The sequence below is a fragment of the Fulmarus glacialis genome, unplaced genomic scaffold (genome assembly GCF_000690835.1).
Source record: "Fulmarus glacialis isolate BGI_N327 unplaced genomic scaffold, ASM69083v1 scaffold17035, whole genome shotgun sequence".
Lineage (NCBI taxonomy): Eukaryota > Metazoa > Chordata > Aves > Procellariiformes > Procellariidae > Fulmarus > Fulmarus glacialis.
Window position 1 is genome coordinate 1 of NW_009213811.1, and position 17,070 is coordinate 17,070.

At 41.3% G+C, this 17,070-nt stretch overlaps 2 protein-coding genes across 2 annotated transcripts in view; one reads left to right on the top strand and one right to left on the bottom strand.

Annotated features, from left to right (window-relative positions):
* Nucleotides 1-621: 621 nt before the first annotated feature.
* Nucleotides 622-9,522, top strand: UBR7 (ubiquitin protein ligase E3 component n-recognin 7 (putative); the record flags this gene model as incomplete). Its single annotated transcript, XM_009578338.1, has 9 exons — nucleotides 622-682; nucleotides 2,220-2,315; nucleotides 3,447-3,500; nucleotides 4,693-4,798; nucleotides 6,012-6,196; nucleotides 6,778-6,909; nucleotides 7,294-7,456; nucleotides 8,356-8,417; nucleotides 9,239-9,522. Coding segments are annotated over 9 exons (952 nt in total), but the record flags the coding sequence as incomplete, so codon positions are not given.
* Nucleotides 9,523-16,486: 6,964 nt separating this feature from the next.
* The window catches only part of BTBD7 (BTB (POZ) domain containing 7), a 32,329-nt gene continuing 31,745 nt past the window's right edge, over nucleotides 16,487-17,070 (bottom strand). The window contains 1 exon segment of the mRNA XM_009578337.1: nucleotides 16,487-17,070. This exon segment is cut by the window's right edge and continues 16 nt beyond it. Coding sequence (XP_009576632.1) covers nucleotides 16,487-17,070 — 584 coding nt within the window.

Sequence of the window (17,070 nt, forward strand, 5' to 3'; positions counted from 1 at the left end):
GACCCGAGCGGTGGGACACTGCGGGGGGCTGTGGTGTGAGGTGAGCTGGCCGGGGGAATTTCCCCAGAGCCTCCTCCGCTGTCTAATACATTTCAGTGAGGTGGGACGACGTTCCAGTGTGTAACTCGCACAAAATACACCACTCCCAGCAAAACTGCACAGGCAACCGAGATCAGGTCGCTGAGGTACCCGCGTTCCCCCGTTCACTTGGCATACCGACCCATTTAAGTGAGAGCTTAGGTGTCCGAGTAGGGGACAAGAGCTTAATCACCTTCGTGGATCCAGCCTTCCGAAATGAACCAATTCACGCTCCTCTCTCACCAACACACATGCTCGCGTTTTTGAGCGTGGTAGATGGCAGCACCCAAGGTTGGCTGTGCCATTGTGGTCTCCCAGCCAAGCGCTGTTGCAAATGGTCGTGTTAGCCAAGATCTGCTGAGAACACCATGTGAGAAAGTAAGGCTGCAAGGCCCTTTGGCCAGTTCTGACTGATGCTATTGTTTAAATAGCTGCAAGTATATTTTTATGGCTCCTAATAAACTGCTGGGAATTGTTATGAACACAAAAACTAATGTATTTTCAGTTAACAAAAAACCTGAAATGCTATGTTTTTCTTTCCAGGAACTTCCGCTGTGACTGTGGAAATAGCAAATTCAAAAATCTGCAGTGCAAGTTACTCCCAGTAAGTTCAGACATAGGTTTCACACATACAGAATCAAAATAACACTCTCGGGAGGTTGGTGCCTTGCCTCATGTGATGCCTCCGCTTTTCTCAGCAAGTTAAACAAGGTGGGAGTATTACAGCAGGAGATAAAACTGTTGAGGGACCAAAGGGAAATGTTGCCAGGAGAGAGAATGATTGATCCTTATCATCTGTGAATGCAGCAGTTCTGCATCCATGGTCAGCGTAATGCCAGAAACATGTCGTGGTGCCTGCACTAATACATCTCGTTAGCTTTAAGCCAGCTTCAGGAGAACCTTTCGGGGTGCAATTTTGCAGGTGCATTAAGGAAATTTAAGGTTGTGCTGCTGTCGAAGGGACAGTTCCCTCCCCTTCTTTGTGATGGCATTAGTGCCCTAATCTTTTTGATAGGTTTTCACCAGAGCCTACTGATGGGATAGTGTTTTACTGTATTACGCCTCTGGTTTCATACTCGGTGGGCATTTTGGACGCATCAGGTAGTTGGTAATATTCTGGGAAGCTGCTTGGCTTGCCTGCAGTGCTGCTCCCAGGGTAATAGAATATAGAACAGCAAGTGGTTTTGTGTATATCCATTATTTCTGGCAGAATTGGGACGGATCCAGAGCTAGTCAGCCTAGGGCTACAGTACAGTGATCCCTACAGACACACCTGTGACAATTTTAAGATGTTACTGTTTCTGATTTGAATCAGTGAAGTGTGATTGTTCCTCCTCCTTCAGTTCAGTGCAAAATCAGTTGTACAGGTTAAGTGACCTTCAGCATGCGTCCATTAATCTGGCTGACTTCATGGATGCTGGGTGCTCGCATCGTCCGTTCTTCCTTTGTCAGAATAGTGGTAGAAAGTGTTTTGTAGCAGCATCATAAATGGTCACAGCTGTTTCTGCAGGGGCCAAGAGTGGCTGCAACTACGTGCAGTTCAGAAGCCCTCTGGCTGCAGCTGTATTAGCTGTTTTTTTTTTTTTTTAAATGGAATTACCTGTAATTGAATTTCATTCAGCATGTTTTGTAACTTAGATAATCCTTTCCTGTAGAGTGAGGCTTATATGACATGAATTTAGTGGAAGCTCAGTGGTAAGATTAGACAAAGAACAAAGTTAGGTTTGGATCACAGTCTGGATGTTTAAAAAAAAATGGAGGGGAAGGTGCACAATAAATCTACAGACGTTGCTATAATGGCAGCAGGCAGGCGTGGTTGGTGGTCAAAACTCTTGCATCATTTTAGATTAGCAGTAGCTTAACAAACACCACAGTTGCCATTTGCTACAAAGGTGGAAAGACTGTTTTTCGTCTTTCCTTTTGAACTTCAGTATTCCTCACATGCCCTATCTGCTGCCCACTGTAGCATAGCATGGGTGTCTGGATAATATCTTTGGTTTTGGATCTTCAAGCTGATGAATATGATGATTGCTTTTAGGAATTAAAGTGGAACGGGAATTGGGTTTTTCTAGATTATACATCTTTTCTGTCCTTTGTTTTTCACTGCATTGTCTATTGAGACATTTTTACTTTCCTCCTAGGAAAAGGGCAAGGTGAATTCAGGAAATAAGTATAATGACAATTTCTATGGGTTATACTGTACTTGTAAAAGACCTTATCCTGATCCTGAAGATGAGGTAAGAAATACAAAGACCAGTAGTAATCATATATAGATGGTATTTATGCAAAATATTGTGCAAAGGGTGGTCGCTGAGCTGCTTCGCAGGGAAGATCCCACTTTAAGAAATCTTATGTTCCATATTGGTTTTGGTTGTCATGTCCTTTATAAAGTTATTACTTTATCATTTTTTTTTTAAAATGGTAGAATATGTTTATGCCTTAAAGACAGATGAGGAGGACAAGCCATCATTTGGACAAAACGCTGCTGCAGTTCTCTCTGCTTTCCTCTCTCTAAAGTTATAGAGTTCCCCTAGGGGGTGGGTTTCTCATCATCTTGAGAAATGTGGCAAGCGCAGAATAAACACATTGCATATGTTAGGAGAGACCAGAATCTGTTTCCTCCTGTCTGCAACAGTGCTCTGACAAGTCTTTAGGGATGGGGAGAGTCTGTCCTGTAGCACTGGCTTTAGCGTTCCTTTACGGTAGTCAGAACACTTCTTCTCTGTCTGAGGTCAAAATATACCGCTTGGTTTGCACACACACGCTTTTGTTTGCAGTCATATAAGTTAGGTGTTTTAAAGAATAAGGAAGGCACAAGTCTTTAAAATACAAACAAGTATTTTATAAACTCACCTCTCTGAAGTTCAGAGATAGCTAAACATTTCTAAAGAAATCATTAATAATTGTTTCATAACAAAGCAGTTTGTATTATACTGTATTGTCGACAGTTAAGTTGGGATTCTGCCATTCCTATATAAACCTGATGACATTACGAACATCGGTATCTTTCTTTTGCTAAGCTGCCTGTTCATGCATTTCTGTTTACAGGAAGAAAGATACCAATAGCGTATTAACTTCTATCAGCTCTTGTGTGTGAGAATGTCTTGCCCTACTGGGAAAACTAGTTTTGTAATAATAAATGGGAATTTCCACACTCTTGACAATACGACAAATTACATATGCTGTTGAACTTCAGGGAAGCAAACTGACTAATGAAGCAGTAACTAATTATTAATGGCAGTTCCCTGTGGGGGGATGAAGAGGGAAATGCAATTCACTTGAGCAGGCTTTGCATAATACTGTAGTTTGAGGCTTGTGAAAGATTCTGGAGGTTGCTATTAATGCTAATAATATGACCGTTCATCTAGATTCCAGATGAGATGATCCAATGCATAGTTTGTGAGGACTGGTTCCATGGAAGGGTAAGGAAACTATAAGTAGCAGAATTGCCATTTGCATAAAAATAAGTTAGTGTCGGTTAAGTTTGCATCGTTATTCTTACTTGGGAAGGTTTGCTGTAGTTCTCAAAAGATTATTACATGAGTTCTAAGGTATTTCTTTTCATCCTATGCAAAAGAATATTGAAAGTTTAGTCTTGCGCTGCCGTCTGCTCCTGTCCAAAAAACCTAGGAAGACTTCTACCTTTTTCAAGGTTACCACTGCAGAATAAAATAACAACTTTATCACCATCTCTTTAATTGGAAAATTCTAATCCGTATAATTGGTGAGAAAAAGATTCTTCCTGAGGCACATCATTATCAACTACCTGAATAGTTCTTCATTCAAAGGAATGCTTTTTAAACTGTAATTCCTTTAAGTAGCAAGGAACAAACTGTGCTGTTGGTTCCTGATTACGAACTTTGGGGAAATCTTTTAAAAGCGGCTCAACGCTTCAGTGAGTGCCCTACTTAATGTGTAAGCATTAAGGATTCAGCCTCTTGTGCCTTGAAGGGCACGAGTGAAATTCCACGTTTGAAGTTGCAGGATCAAAGAATAAAAAAAAAAGATGATTAGCTTCAATTATGGGTTCTGTAGATAAACTAGGATTCTTTTGTGTAAATGTATGTATGAAGAATGTTATGCTGCATATTGTGAGCTTTGCAAGAATGCTTTTCACAAGAAAGCTGCTAAGTGCTTTTAATTGCCTAAATAGTTCTCAGCAGTTTATGGAGAGCTTTGGGACCTAATTCTTCTCAAGTTCAGTATGTGATCAATATGAAGACTTACAATCTCTTACACATAAGGAAGCAATCATAAAAAGTTATTTAAGAGTTTAAATATGCAGTGTGCAAAAGCTATCTTCACCTGTCCTATGTTTAGGACAGTTTAGAAGAATACTGTTTAGAAATGAGATAAAGATAGGACTGAGGTTTCTGGTTATGTAGAAGGCGTAAAACGCTGTAGGCAAAGAGAGAATTATTTCAGTTTTTCCCTGGAATTTTTATCTTTCCAGTCTTTAAATTATACCGATAATCATTGTAGAAAGCTAGCAGGAGTGTATGCTTGTGCTGAGTATGTGATGGCAGTTGATGTTTTACTCCCTCTAAACCTAGAGTTGAGTCTGTTAATTTGCAGCGAATGCTTCACTGCTGCATGCCTGTTTCTTTTTGACAGCATCTTGGTGCAGTCCCCCCTGAAAGTGGAGACTTCCATGAAATGGTGTGCCAAGCCTGCATGAATCACTGCCATTTCCTGTGGGCCTATGCGTCGCAATTAGCAGGTAAAGAAAATTAAAATATCTGAGCCAATATTTCATTAGCATGTATTTTTCATACTTTGTTGATGAATGGCATAATGCTGTTTAAGTGGCTGGAGAAATAATATTCATTATATTGGACAATCACCTTCAGCAGTGGAACGTGCAGCACTGCAGTAACTGTTCTGTAAAAAAAAAAATGCAGTTCTTTTTCCTAAATCTTAATTCTGTGGTGCTCACTCTTCTATTTATTTTATCAAAGATGTGCTAGCACATAGATGGATGAAGGTTTAACACTTATCTCAAGGAACTTAATTTCTAAACAGATCTAAAGAACTGAGGAGCCATCCTAAGGGAAGCAATGAGGCAAAGAGCTGAGCCTGAGAGGCTCTGAGCTGCAAAGAGTGAATGATAGAGCGACCTGAAAGGAATGTGTAAAACCTTAATCTGGGTAGAGCTGGGGCTCAGGACAGCCTCTGTCTGCTATGTGGTCTGAGTGGGATCAGAAGGGAGGATGACTTGATTTCTGTGGAAAGAGCTGGTTTCACATAGTCTCCTAAATGTTGCTTCTATCAAATGGTGATTGATCTCTTATGTGCCAGAAATTCCAATGGTAATTTTAAGGATTCCAAGCTGGCCTACCTGGAATTCTCTTCCTTCTAACGTAAATACAGTACAGAATGGTTTTCTTTTGTTTGTTTTTGGTTTTCCTCCTTTTAACCAGCTATATCACAGGGCACACATTTGAATTGACATCAAAAAAACTCCTTGTTTTAATTAAGAAAGTGGTTAGTGTAGTTAATCTGTCATGGAGGTTTTGGTGTGTGTGTCTGAAGAAAATGAAGGACTCTGACACAAAGTCAGCAAAAAAGTACGCAACAGCTACTGAACCTGCCATAGCTATCAAGGGATGTTGAGAAGGACCAGTATCTTACTACAGAACTATCTGAAATTGTGATACCCTTTTCCCTCTCCTAGGGCTTCGACTTTGGGAAGCAGAGTATTTTAGAATAGGAGTATGAGAGGTGAAGAACACTATGGTGAAAGAGGGAGCGGTTTCTTTGTATACCTAGGTCACTGTGTCTTTGGGCAGCTGTAGAATATATCCAGGACCCTGCAGTGTACGAGGTGATCTAGGTGCTCTTTGACGCTGCACTGTAAAGCAGAGAGAACGTCTGTGGTAGCCTGTACGTTGTCTGGCATGGTATTTTCACTTACGTGGGTATGTATCTTCCAGTTCCTGCTTTGACCAAAGTGAACTCCCTTGAAGATGAAGGGATTGTCCTGAAGGTTGAGGAAAGTGAAGAGCAGAAAAAAGAAATAAAAAAAGAAAGTGGAGTGGAACACCAAGAAACAAAGGAGGAAAAGCAAATGGAACAGTTTAATGAACCATCCACTAGCTCTGGGTCTGCCTGTCCAGAGGTAAAACAGACCTTCTTTTCTGTCCTGTACATCTTCGTACTGATGATAGGTGAAGTAAAGCCCACCTCTTTCTGTATAGGTTCAGTGAAGAGGTAAATGCTTTCAGTCTGTTTCTGTGTTCCTCTTCAGTCAGCGACACTTCAAACGTGCAGTCTCTGTGGAGCACAGCGTAGGCTGTGGAACACGCTTGTAGAAGTGGGTGACCAGGGTGTAACGTCTGTTTGCAGATAGGTTAGATCCATCCCTTCTTGTCAGCCACCTGGCCTTTACACTGAGGTAACTTCTGAGTTTGTTCTAATACAGGGGTATTATGCATTGTAGCTGCATTTGCATGATAGTCCAGCTCTGATTTCTTAAACATTTATGGCTATTGCAGTAAATTTCTACAGAAATTTCCGGTGGAAACTGCTAAAAACACATCAGAATCCTCATGTGGATGAAATGGTAATATGGGTTGTTTATAAAAATAAGTGTGTCTGAGACGAAACAAAAATCTTGCATAAGGAAAATGACATGCTGAAAAGAATGGAGTGTATTTGAAGTGATGTTATAAAGCACTGAACGTTCTCATTTTAATTCAGGTAGTTACTAAGAGTGAGGAGCCAGTCTGCAAGCTGAAAGAACTTCAAAACAAGCAATTTTTAAAAAAAGATACTGCCACCTTTTGGCCATCGAACTGGAGAAGCAAATTATGCACCTGTGAAGACTGTTTGGTATGTATTCTCTCTTCATTACTGTCATTGACGTGGGGGAGGCAGGGAGGAGCTCCCAGAGAATCTTTTGAAGGGAAGCTTGTAGATAAATCTGTGTAAATGTTCTTACCCTGCATATAAACACCTAAAAACCCCTCCACCCCACATGAAGAAACACACTGAATCCTTTGAAGGAGCGTGTAAACGTTTGTATTTTCTTTGTTTCTTAAATCCAGTATTGCTTTGGAAGTTGTTATGGGGAGATGTCTGAAATGCTGGATACAAAATTTACATTATTATTTTTATTGTTATTATTTGTGATACTGAACACAAAAAGGATTGGGCGAGAGCATCTCCATCTGAGAAGTTTTGTAATGTAAAAGTAAATTTTACTTCATCCTCCAGAAAATGTATTCAGAGCTTGAAGTCCAGTTCCTGACAGATGAATGTGACACTGTCTTGGCTTACGAAAATAAAGGTACCAGCGACCAAGAAACAGAGAGGAGAGATCCTTTAATGGACACCCTGAACAGCATGAACAGAGTCCAGCAAGTAGAACTCATCTGTGGTAAATACAACTTCATTTTTAGAATCTGCCTTAACTCTTCAAGTGAACAGTTTCCCATAAGAGGTCTCGCAATGTGGTGTCAAACTATTTTTGAAGTAACGTGTAGAAGACTGCATGACAGATTGCACGCCTCAATCAGGATTACTCTAGAGAAGTTTGTCCTCTCTGGCCTGTTGTTACAGCTTTAACTTACATTGCGGAACTAGATGGTGTGGGAGCTTTTCCCCTATTTAACATCTTAGATACTGTATTGATGGTAATTTCTTGTAATGTGAATATTTAAACATTAATTCACGCTTCTGCTGTCTAGCTTAGTTATCTTACCCTGTTCTGTTGTTTGTCAATCTCCTGTTGTCTGGGGGAGTGCCAGCCACTGTGAAGCTGGGGTGCAGGGTGCTGCCTAGCAGCTCTGCCGCAGCGTATGTTGACAAGGCAGCGTTGAGGTATTTTATAACTGGAGCCGTGTTTCCCTCTCCTGAGTGGGCGGTCTGCACTCTGGCGAGGGCACTTGCCCTGTCCTGAGTTACAGTCTGGGACTTCCCACCACTGTCCACGGGGGCTTTTGCAGTGGGAAGTTGGGAGAAGGGGCAGTCTTTTCATTAATTGTACTAATTCACTCGCTGAACTTCTGTACATTTCTCTGAAGATCACCTGAACAGATATTCAGACTGCATAGGCTAGTCTGAAAAATTATTAGGCTTCTCGTGTTTACCTGGACTTGGCTTTCTTTTTATTGCTATTATTTATAATCCAGTTCAAACCTAGATTTGTCTCAAGTAAATCTAACGAATGACAAGAGGAAAGTAGAACAATTTGTTTTCTTGAGCCCGTGTTAAATTAAAGCTGGATATCTTCCTGTTTTTTCGTTTTCTTTCCCTTGCCTTCCCTTCTCCATCCAGAATACAATGATTTAAAGACAGAACTGACTGACTATCTCAGGAGATTTGCAGATGAGGGAACGGTAAGACGCGACTCGCAGAATTTGCCAGAAAATGTGTTTTAAAGTACTGTTGGGGGGTGGGTGTTACTATGATGCTATGTTATAGTATTTTTTCCCTGTCTCTTGGAGTTGCTGGTACTGCAGTAGAAATTAGAAATCCCTGATTTGATTGGAATTTAAAAGTTGTATTTCCTTAATGGCATTGTTGAGAGATAACAGGGACCTTACAGAAATCTGTGTATAAAGTACTGAGAGCAGTTCTTAAATTTAAGTGACACTTCTGTTGCTCTAGGAAAAGTATTGGGGGGGGGGAGAGCTCTTAACCTTTATGTTTTTTCTTGGATTGAATTTAAACCCATAGAATAATAAGGACTGACTAAATATTGGCAAACAGTCTTGTCAGTTGTTTTCTGGAGGAATTTGCATGCCATTATTAATCAAGACACACATTTTGTTGGCTTATTTGCTAAATTGCCATTCTTAGCTACATTGTAACTAAGTTACATTGCGTCTGAAGTGAGGTAGTAAAAATCTTGCTTTGTGTTGATTTTTCTGATGATAAAAGCAAGTGGTCAAACCGTCAGGAGCTTTGCTCCATGTGCTTGTTCTGCCTTTGGGGAACTCATTTCCCTGTTTGTATTCTCTTATAATAGAATTTGGGCATTAATCGTCTCCTTTGGGTACAACAGGAAAGCTGTTTTGCCAGCTGTATCAGAGAGATTTCAGGGTACTTGCTTTTACATGCTTTGTATATTACATGTGGGATGCATGCAAGAAAAAAAAAAATGATCATTTAATTGAATTCCTTTGCCACAACTTGGGTTTCATATTGCTTCCCCCAGGTGGTTAAAAGAGAAGACATTCAGCACTTCTTTGAAGAATTTCAGTCACGGAAAAGACAACGGACTAACAGGATGCAGTACTACTGTAGTTAGACTGAGAGGGTCTGGGTCTGAAAGGACAACTGGGAAAACCACATTCATTGGCAAACGGAAGAGGCGTCTTCAGTATTTGGCTTCTCATCAAAATCTAACTGTCCAAGAAACATCTTCATTTTGTCTTATACTTCCTTTATTTGTAGCGACTAAAACGTGTTCTTAACAGGTACATTGCATTTATAGGGATTTCTGTACTGACCAACTCTGCATTCCTGTGAAAGCTGGCCTTGTCTCAAGGGAGAGGATGGCTTGTCCAAGAGCGGTGTGTCGCTGTGCATTCCCTTTAGCCTTGCCCCTGGCTTACTCTCAGTGCCTATAGCTGTATGCTGTCCTAGAACTGGGTGGGGTCTGCCCGCCCTCCCTCTGTACAGGGCGGGCAACGTGCACTCACGGTGCTTTGCGGGACTGGAGCGTGTTGCTTCCCTGCTTTAAATGGCTCTGCATCATTTCTTCGGGGCGTAGCGATTCTAGCGAAGGCTCCCTGCACAGAGCAAGCATCTGTTTCCTACACCGAGGGAGGCACGGCTCCTGGAAGGGTAAAGCAGGCATGTGTTGTCATCGTGGCTGTTGGGTGAAATCGCATTCTAACATTTGGGTCACATCGGGTGAACTAAACAGCGCTGTGCTTCTGCGTGCTCACGCTCAGCTGTGGAAGTGCTCCCTAGGCAGCCGAAAAATGGGAGAGAAATCATAGGTTAGGCTTGATGCCACAGAATGTTCTAGCTGTTTTTATAAACCCAAAAACTTTGTTTCTAATGTTGTACTGTGATGTTTTACATGCAAAAATTTGTCACATGAACTTTATCCACTCACTAGAACATAAACAGTATCTAGGAGGAGGTACTAAAATACAAATTAAGCATCGGGGGGGATGTTACAGGACTTGTAATGTGCTTTGATTTTAAAAACTAGCCTACTGCAAATTACTGTACTTCACAAATGTTCCTGGAAACACTGCAGCATCCTGGCATTTTGCTACAGTATAAAACGTGATCTTTTTATAATCACTGTGATAATCATGAAACAGGAGATGTTTCACTGACTTTTAAGAATCTATACTTAGCTACAATTAAATACTGACTTTTCGTAAGTTTGGAGCCTAATGTAGTTTTTAGTTTTCTTTACCCACAAACCCCAAAACATACTTTAAGAAAGTTCTAATTTTTAACTCCTGCTTTATGTAGCTTATGTAGCTGGAGGATTTCTTTACCACAGGGTACTATTCTGCTTCCATGTTAATGATGTTTGAGAAGAAAATGAGACCTTTACCTATCATTCTCCCTACTAACTGTTTCTGACCACTTTATTTACAAAAGCTAGTTCTAGTGTAGAGGCTCAGGTCATTGGTTTGTTTCTTGCAAAATGACTAGTTGCTTTTAAATTTAACTCCAGCTATTGTATGTGCTTTTTTTTGTAGCAACTGTTACGGGAGTTGTAACTGCATATCTAATTAAAATACCTAAAAATTAAAGCACTGTTCAACCTGTACTGTCTTGGTTTTTTGAAATGCTGCTGTAGTGGTTTGTTTTCATCCAGGATCCAGACACAGGCAGGGCAGCACAGCGATGACCTCTGAGCCATGTGGCCTCCACCCTGACCCACACCGTTGCAGGCAGGTGTGAAGCAAGGGCTGGGCTCCCACTTGCAGGGGCGGTTTTCGGGAGAAAAGGCAGGATGGGATGGTGCTTCCTCTGAAGTGCAGTTCGCAGCATGTAGTTCACTAAAGGGGTGGGGGAGAAGGTGCCCAGAGGCCAGTGCTATCCCGGGTTCCAGCTCTGAGCTCAAATCACCCTGAACAGAAACCCTGGGTTGTCCAAGTTGTAGCTCTTCTCCCCCAGTATGTAAAAAAGCAGCAACAGCTGCCAGGGCACAGGTCAATCAACAGCAAGGCCCAGTCCCATCACTCACTGTGCTCAAGAAGCAGCAGCAAGGCTGCACAGAGCGAGGAGTTCAGTTGCAGGAAGTTTTTTTTGAACCAAATACACAATTTCCACAAAAAGGAGTTATTACAGCTGCAGTTGCACAGCACACGGTCAGCACTGACAACACGCATTGTCCATTCTTGGCATCAGCCTGTTCTACAGTCATGGAGCAGGTCTACCTGAGGTGATTGGCAGGTACTTGGGCCCAGCCCCTAATGATCCCCCTTTCCAACTGCAATGCAGCTGTGCTTTCTTCCTAAAGGCTCCCCCCCACCTAGTGAAGAGGCATCGTGTCTCCAGAAAGTTAGCAGACTTTGAAGAACACTGCAGCAATGAATGTTAAATTTGCCTAGTTTAGGAAGTTGCTCCTAAAACTCATCTTCCTGGGTGTGGAATGAAGGTGTCCATAATTAACATTTAAGACCATACCGTACTCTCTCTCCCTACCCCCACTTTATGTCAGGACATAACCTGTGCTATTTTTCTGTTGTACATGAAAGTGAGACCAGTCAAGATTTTCTGCTGCTGGATGACACTTCTGAACTTGAGTCACCTCTTTGAAGCAGTGAAGCAGCTGATGCAGGATAACAGGAACTCAAGAGGAGAATGCTGGGGACTTAATGAGTGTCTGTCTAGCTGCTCTGCTGGGAAAATAAATGCTTCCTCAATCGAGGGCTAAGTCCCACTGCCTGGACTACGAGCAACCCTACTGCCTTTGATAGGGAACAGCCTCAGCCAACTGAGCTCTCGCCAGAAGAGCTCAGTGAACTATTTCACAGAAGTGCTTTTCCTTTTTAATAAGCTGCTTGAACAGTGCCACTAATTTTTAATTCCTCTTTTTACACTGGTTTGTATCATATCCTTGATGTTCAAAGCATTATCGTGTACTTTTTTTCCAGAAGGAACAACAAACCTTGTCGGTTTTGAGAGCCTTTACTATCAGAGGGCACCTTAAGGTTTGTATTAAACCACTCCTTCCCCGGCCGTCAGTCAGACAGAGAATTTGGGACAACGGTGGCACAGTCCATTCGGCCAGCCTGCTGGTAATGGTTAAATGGAAGAAGTTGCACAAGCACGTTCTATACAAGCCATTTATTTGAAATGCCAACTATACGTAGGATAAAGTCAGTGTTACATGCTTCTCAGCAACAGTAGAAAAATAGAACCAGTGAAAACCTTTTTACAACCGTAATGGTACTCAAAAGAGAAATGTGTTGTTTTACAATGCATCACACAAGACTAGAATTCAAGTTTGAAGGTACCTAAATAAAATACTATTTTTTTTAAAAAACACTATGTACAATTGAAGCGTAAACAAGTTTTACAAAGTACTGGTTATGCAGGTTGTAGAAAAAACACTTGCATAGGACATGAAGTCAGTTTAAGAAAGTTTTCTGAGCCTTTAGCATTGAAGGCACTTGACTTTATACCAGTAACAACACAAGGACAAGAAACAAAACCGTAACGTTGCCGAAGGCAGGGCTGCCTTCTGGCAGTACAGATAATTACAGAAACCCCAAATACGGTCTTACAATTTTATCTCTCAGCTGTTCCCTGCGTTCAGCAGAGCTCAGCACCACCTCTACCACAGAAGCATATACTTGTTAGAAGAACGAACAGTGCCTCAAACAGCCTAAGTATTCGTTCCAAAAAAACGCCCCAAAAAACCCCAATCCAAACCCCCCAAAAAACCCAAACCAAAGAAACCCATAAGACAAATATTTGGGACATTCCAGGACCAAAACCCAAGGCTTACAAGTACAGGTGGCCACAGCCATAACTTTCAGAAATGAAACTCCTCAAGAACAGGAAAAATACAACAAGAAACTGCCAATCAACACAGCAGTTATTAACATACAACTACAGTAACTCCATGGAACAACAAAACATTTCAAAGGAAGAATCTGTTTCAGGAATTAAGTTATTCATCCATATATTAAGGAAAAGAGGAGAGGGTCAGGGAAAGGGGAGTAAGAAGTTTTTGCATGTTGCTCACTAAAGTAAAGTCTGAGCTCTCTCTTTAACAGAATGAGGAGCACAAGTCTTCCTCATCCAAGAAAACTTAATGTTCATACCTCTACCCTCAAGCAAACTATAGTCAGTAATCTCTTATCTCCAAATTTACAGGAGGAAAAGATGTTACTTTCCAGCCTAATCAGAAAGTGCTTCATGTAAACAAGGAGCTTCTGCACCAAAGTTTCAGTAGGCAGAGAACAAGAATAGCAGGTAGCACAGGTATGTGTATTCTGCAAGTGAGATGTAGTATGAACACTAGCTTCTGAATAATGCTTCCATGAAGAAGAATAAAGATGGTCTCTCTCCCCTCCCTCCACACATCCAACTAAGTAGGAAATCCTACACTGCAGTACAAAAACACAGTTCCAGTAATTTTGACAAATCCTTCTTTCCCACTTTGAATCAGCTGCCCGTAGCTGCTATCTTCTTCCCAACTCAAAATATACAAGTGAAAATGCAGATTGTCTACATGGCCTGATTGTCTTTGTGGCCTCAGAAGGACTTGTCTTTTATTTTGCACCTACTTTATTCTCTTTGTAATACTGCTCAGCTTCTGAGACTTAAGAAGCAATTTTGTATTCTAAAATGCAGACATGTCCAGTCTCCCCTCCCTCCCCAAAGCATTTCTCACCAGCTTACTCCAAAGCCAAAGCATTTCATGATTTCCCTCAAGCCATAACCTCAAAACTTCTCAGTCTTCATCAGCCACATCCCCACAAATCTCAAGCTTAGAAGTTACATCTGTAGATTTCAGCCCCATCTCTGTCCAGGCACACAGTGCCACATCAAACTACGGTAACTAAAATAGTTTTCTCAAAGTACATCTATCAATTTTAGGTAAAAATAAATTATTCAGAATAGTAAGTCTTCTGAGGACAGCTATGACTTTTTAGTAATTAAGCTACCAACATACATACAACAAGTGCAGCGAGTTTCAGGGGTTTTGTGTGTGATGAAAGTTAATGCTTCTAATGCTGGTGAGCACGAGACCCAAGTGTCCGGATAGAGCTATGCAGTCAGACAGCACTCTGCTCAAACCTTCAGAAGAAACCCAGCGAAAGTCAGTCCCTAGCCTGCAGCAGCACCGTCCCCCCCACTGACACCTTCTCGCATTTAACAATGTTCTACACTGCAGTCCCACGGAAATACTACATATTGATGATGAGGCCAGGACCACCAAGTGTCTTGACTGTGGTAAAAACAAAACAGATTAAAAAGGCTGTCACAGGGGGAAAAAAACCCACCAAAACAAAACCCCAACAAAACCAACATCTCCCCTCACCCGCAAGACACATCACCTGCGCAGTTTAGCTAAGTTTCTCCTCCAATCCTACACCAGGCCTTCCATGGCTGCTCTCAAAAGGAGTGTCTGCAGAGCTTTCACAGAAGCAGGAGGCCTACAGATGTGTACGCAGGAGACATTAGGATTTATTGGTTCAAACACCTATATCTTCATTTCTCTGGAAGCTATTTGGTAGTTGGAAATGCAGTATTTGATATATTTCAGTAACATTGTGGTGTTGTTACCAGGCCTTGCATGCTTTAATGAAACAGGTTAGGTAAAAATCTGCCACCAACTAAAACTAAAAGTAAAGTTGCAGCAAGATTTCTCTTTAAATAGTATTAAGCATTTTGAACTGCAGGAAACAACTCAACCTAACCTTAAAGTAGTCCTTAGGTCACACTTAGGATTAAAGTTTTCTACAACAGGGAAATTCTTCATTGTAGAAACTGCATTTAAAACAACACAAAGAGGCCTTTACCAGTAACCACTACACTGCAGTGGCATCGGATCCCTATCCTAAATGCAATGAATCTGTGGTAAAAACTGCATGATAAGTATTAAGGATGCACTTAATACTTACAACTGTTACATCCGGTGCATTGCTTAACCCCAACCCAGTGGCAGGGGAGCAGCCCAGATCACTATCATTCCCTCTTCGTATCATGTTAACAGATGAATCTCATTTCTGTGCTTTAAAAAAGCAAAGTTGGGAAATGGAAGTGTAATTCAAGAGTGCTAAAGCTTCGCACATTTCATGATGCTAGAGCAGTTACTCTTCACTTTGTTCACAGAACAGCTGGAACTATGAAGTCAGCAACACTTCAGATCAGGTAAGGAACACTGAACGACATCACTAAGAGTGAAGCCCTTTTTTAATCATAGGCAGGAGAAAGCAAGGCAATGAGCAGTTACCTCAGCACCTCTGTTGGAGAGCGAACCCTCTCAAGTGGAGGGTTACCATTCAGGCAACAGCAAAGATACTATGCCTTGTCTTCCTCACACTCCAGGATTTAGCACAAATCCTCAACTCCGGTCTTCACTTACCCCCATGTATGGGTAGCTGGAAGAACAAGTCATTACTATAATTTTTACAGTATTTCTAGATTTATATCTGCATGGGCAAATGAACAATTCTAGTCTGTCTAGTAAGTGCTTCTGGGTGATCATGGAGTTCTCCATGGTCACAACTGAACCAGAAAGCAAACAGAATCAGACTGTCAAATCCCAGTGAATTTGGACTCCTAAATATCCCCCTGGACTCTTAAAACCACAATTATAATTCTTGAAGTGGGCTTGCTATAAAAGGATAAGACCAGCTGCCAGAACTTTTCAAACAAAACATTAGACTGGATTCTTGCCATAGTTGTAAAAATCAGGAAGATTTCAGATCTAAACAAACAACAAAATCTAACTAAAAATGTAGTATTTTGATGTGCTGTTCTTTGGAATTCCTATAATTAGAAAATAAACGCATTGTTACTATCTCATAAGAAAATACATTTCATAATGTGCAACCCAATGCACATAGGGAATTGGCAGGTGAAAGGGAAAATGCAAAAGTATGAAAATACAGTCCTTTAAATGTGACAATAAAGTTCAACATATTAGTACAAAACTAATACACTAAAATAGATGTACAGGTGCAAAAGTCTACCAGATTGTAGAAAAAAGGTACCAGTTGTTGTTGGGTTTTTTTTTTTTAAAAAGGCTTAATTAAATTTGCTCAAAAAAAAATTTCCCACAAAATAAAACCAGAAGCAGCATTAAAAACAAACTGATAACATGCTGTCTCTAATAAAGCAAAAGAAGTGAGCAAAGCTGAATTTATCCGCTGGCATGAATGAATTTGTCTGACAGAAGTCAGGCCAAAAGTTGCAAAGAATGGGATGTTTACAACTCTTAGGCACAGAGAAATAGTGGAGGTTGCTTTCATAGGGCAGATTTTTTATACAGGAAGTCTGGTTTGTTTGGAGACCTCCTTCCTCTGCTTACTGCATCTTCCCTTTCCAAATCTGCATTTCTCTGTGCTCCATGTTCCAATGGCTCATCATCTGCCAGTCTCCTACTGGGTCTCTCTTCTTGCATTTCGGAGGTGTATGCAGAGAGCGAAGGTCTGTTGGAGGTTAGCCCATAGGTTAAATCGGTTTCCATTTTTGTTCTTCCCCTGATGTGAACTGGGCCATTACTAGCATTTTCCTGGGTAGCCAATGCCAAGTCCAGTCGCTGGGGAGGTTGTTCTAAGACATCGAGGTGTATTGGCTCATTCTTTTGCCTGTGTTGATGCCCATCTTGGCAGAGCAGGTATTCCCTCCTAGAATCCTCTTGTTTTTTAGGAGATATCTGGGAAGGTAGATAGGCTGACTTTAAGCCACTTGGTGATGCCTTATTGTGGCTATACAAATCTGGGCCAAAATATATGCCTTGTGAAGGCGAAGGACTGTGCCTGTTGGGTGCTGGAGTAGAGGGTCTGCATGCAGCATTGGAGAAGTCATAGAAGTCAGGATATTCCTGCT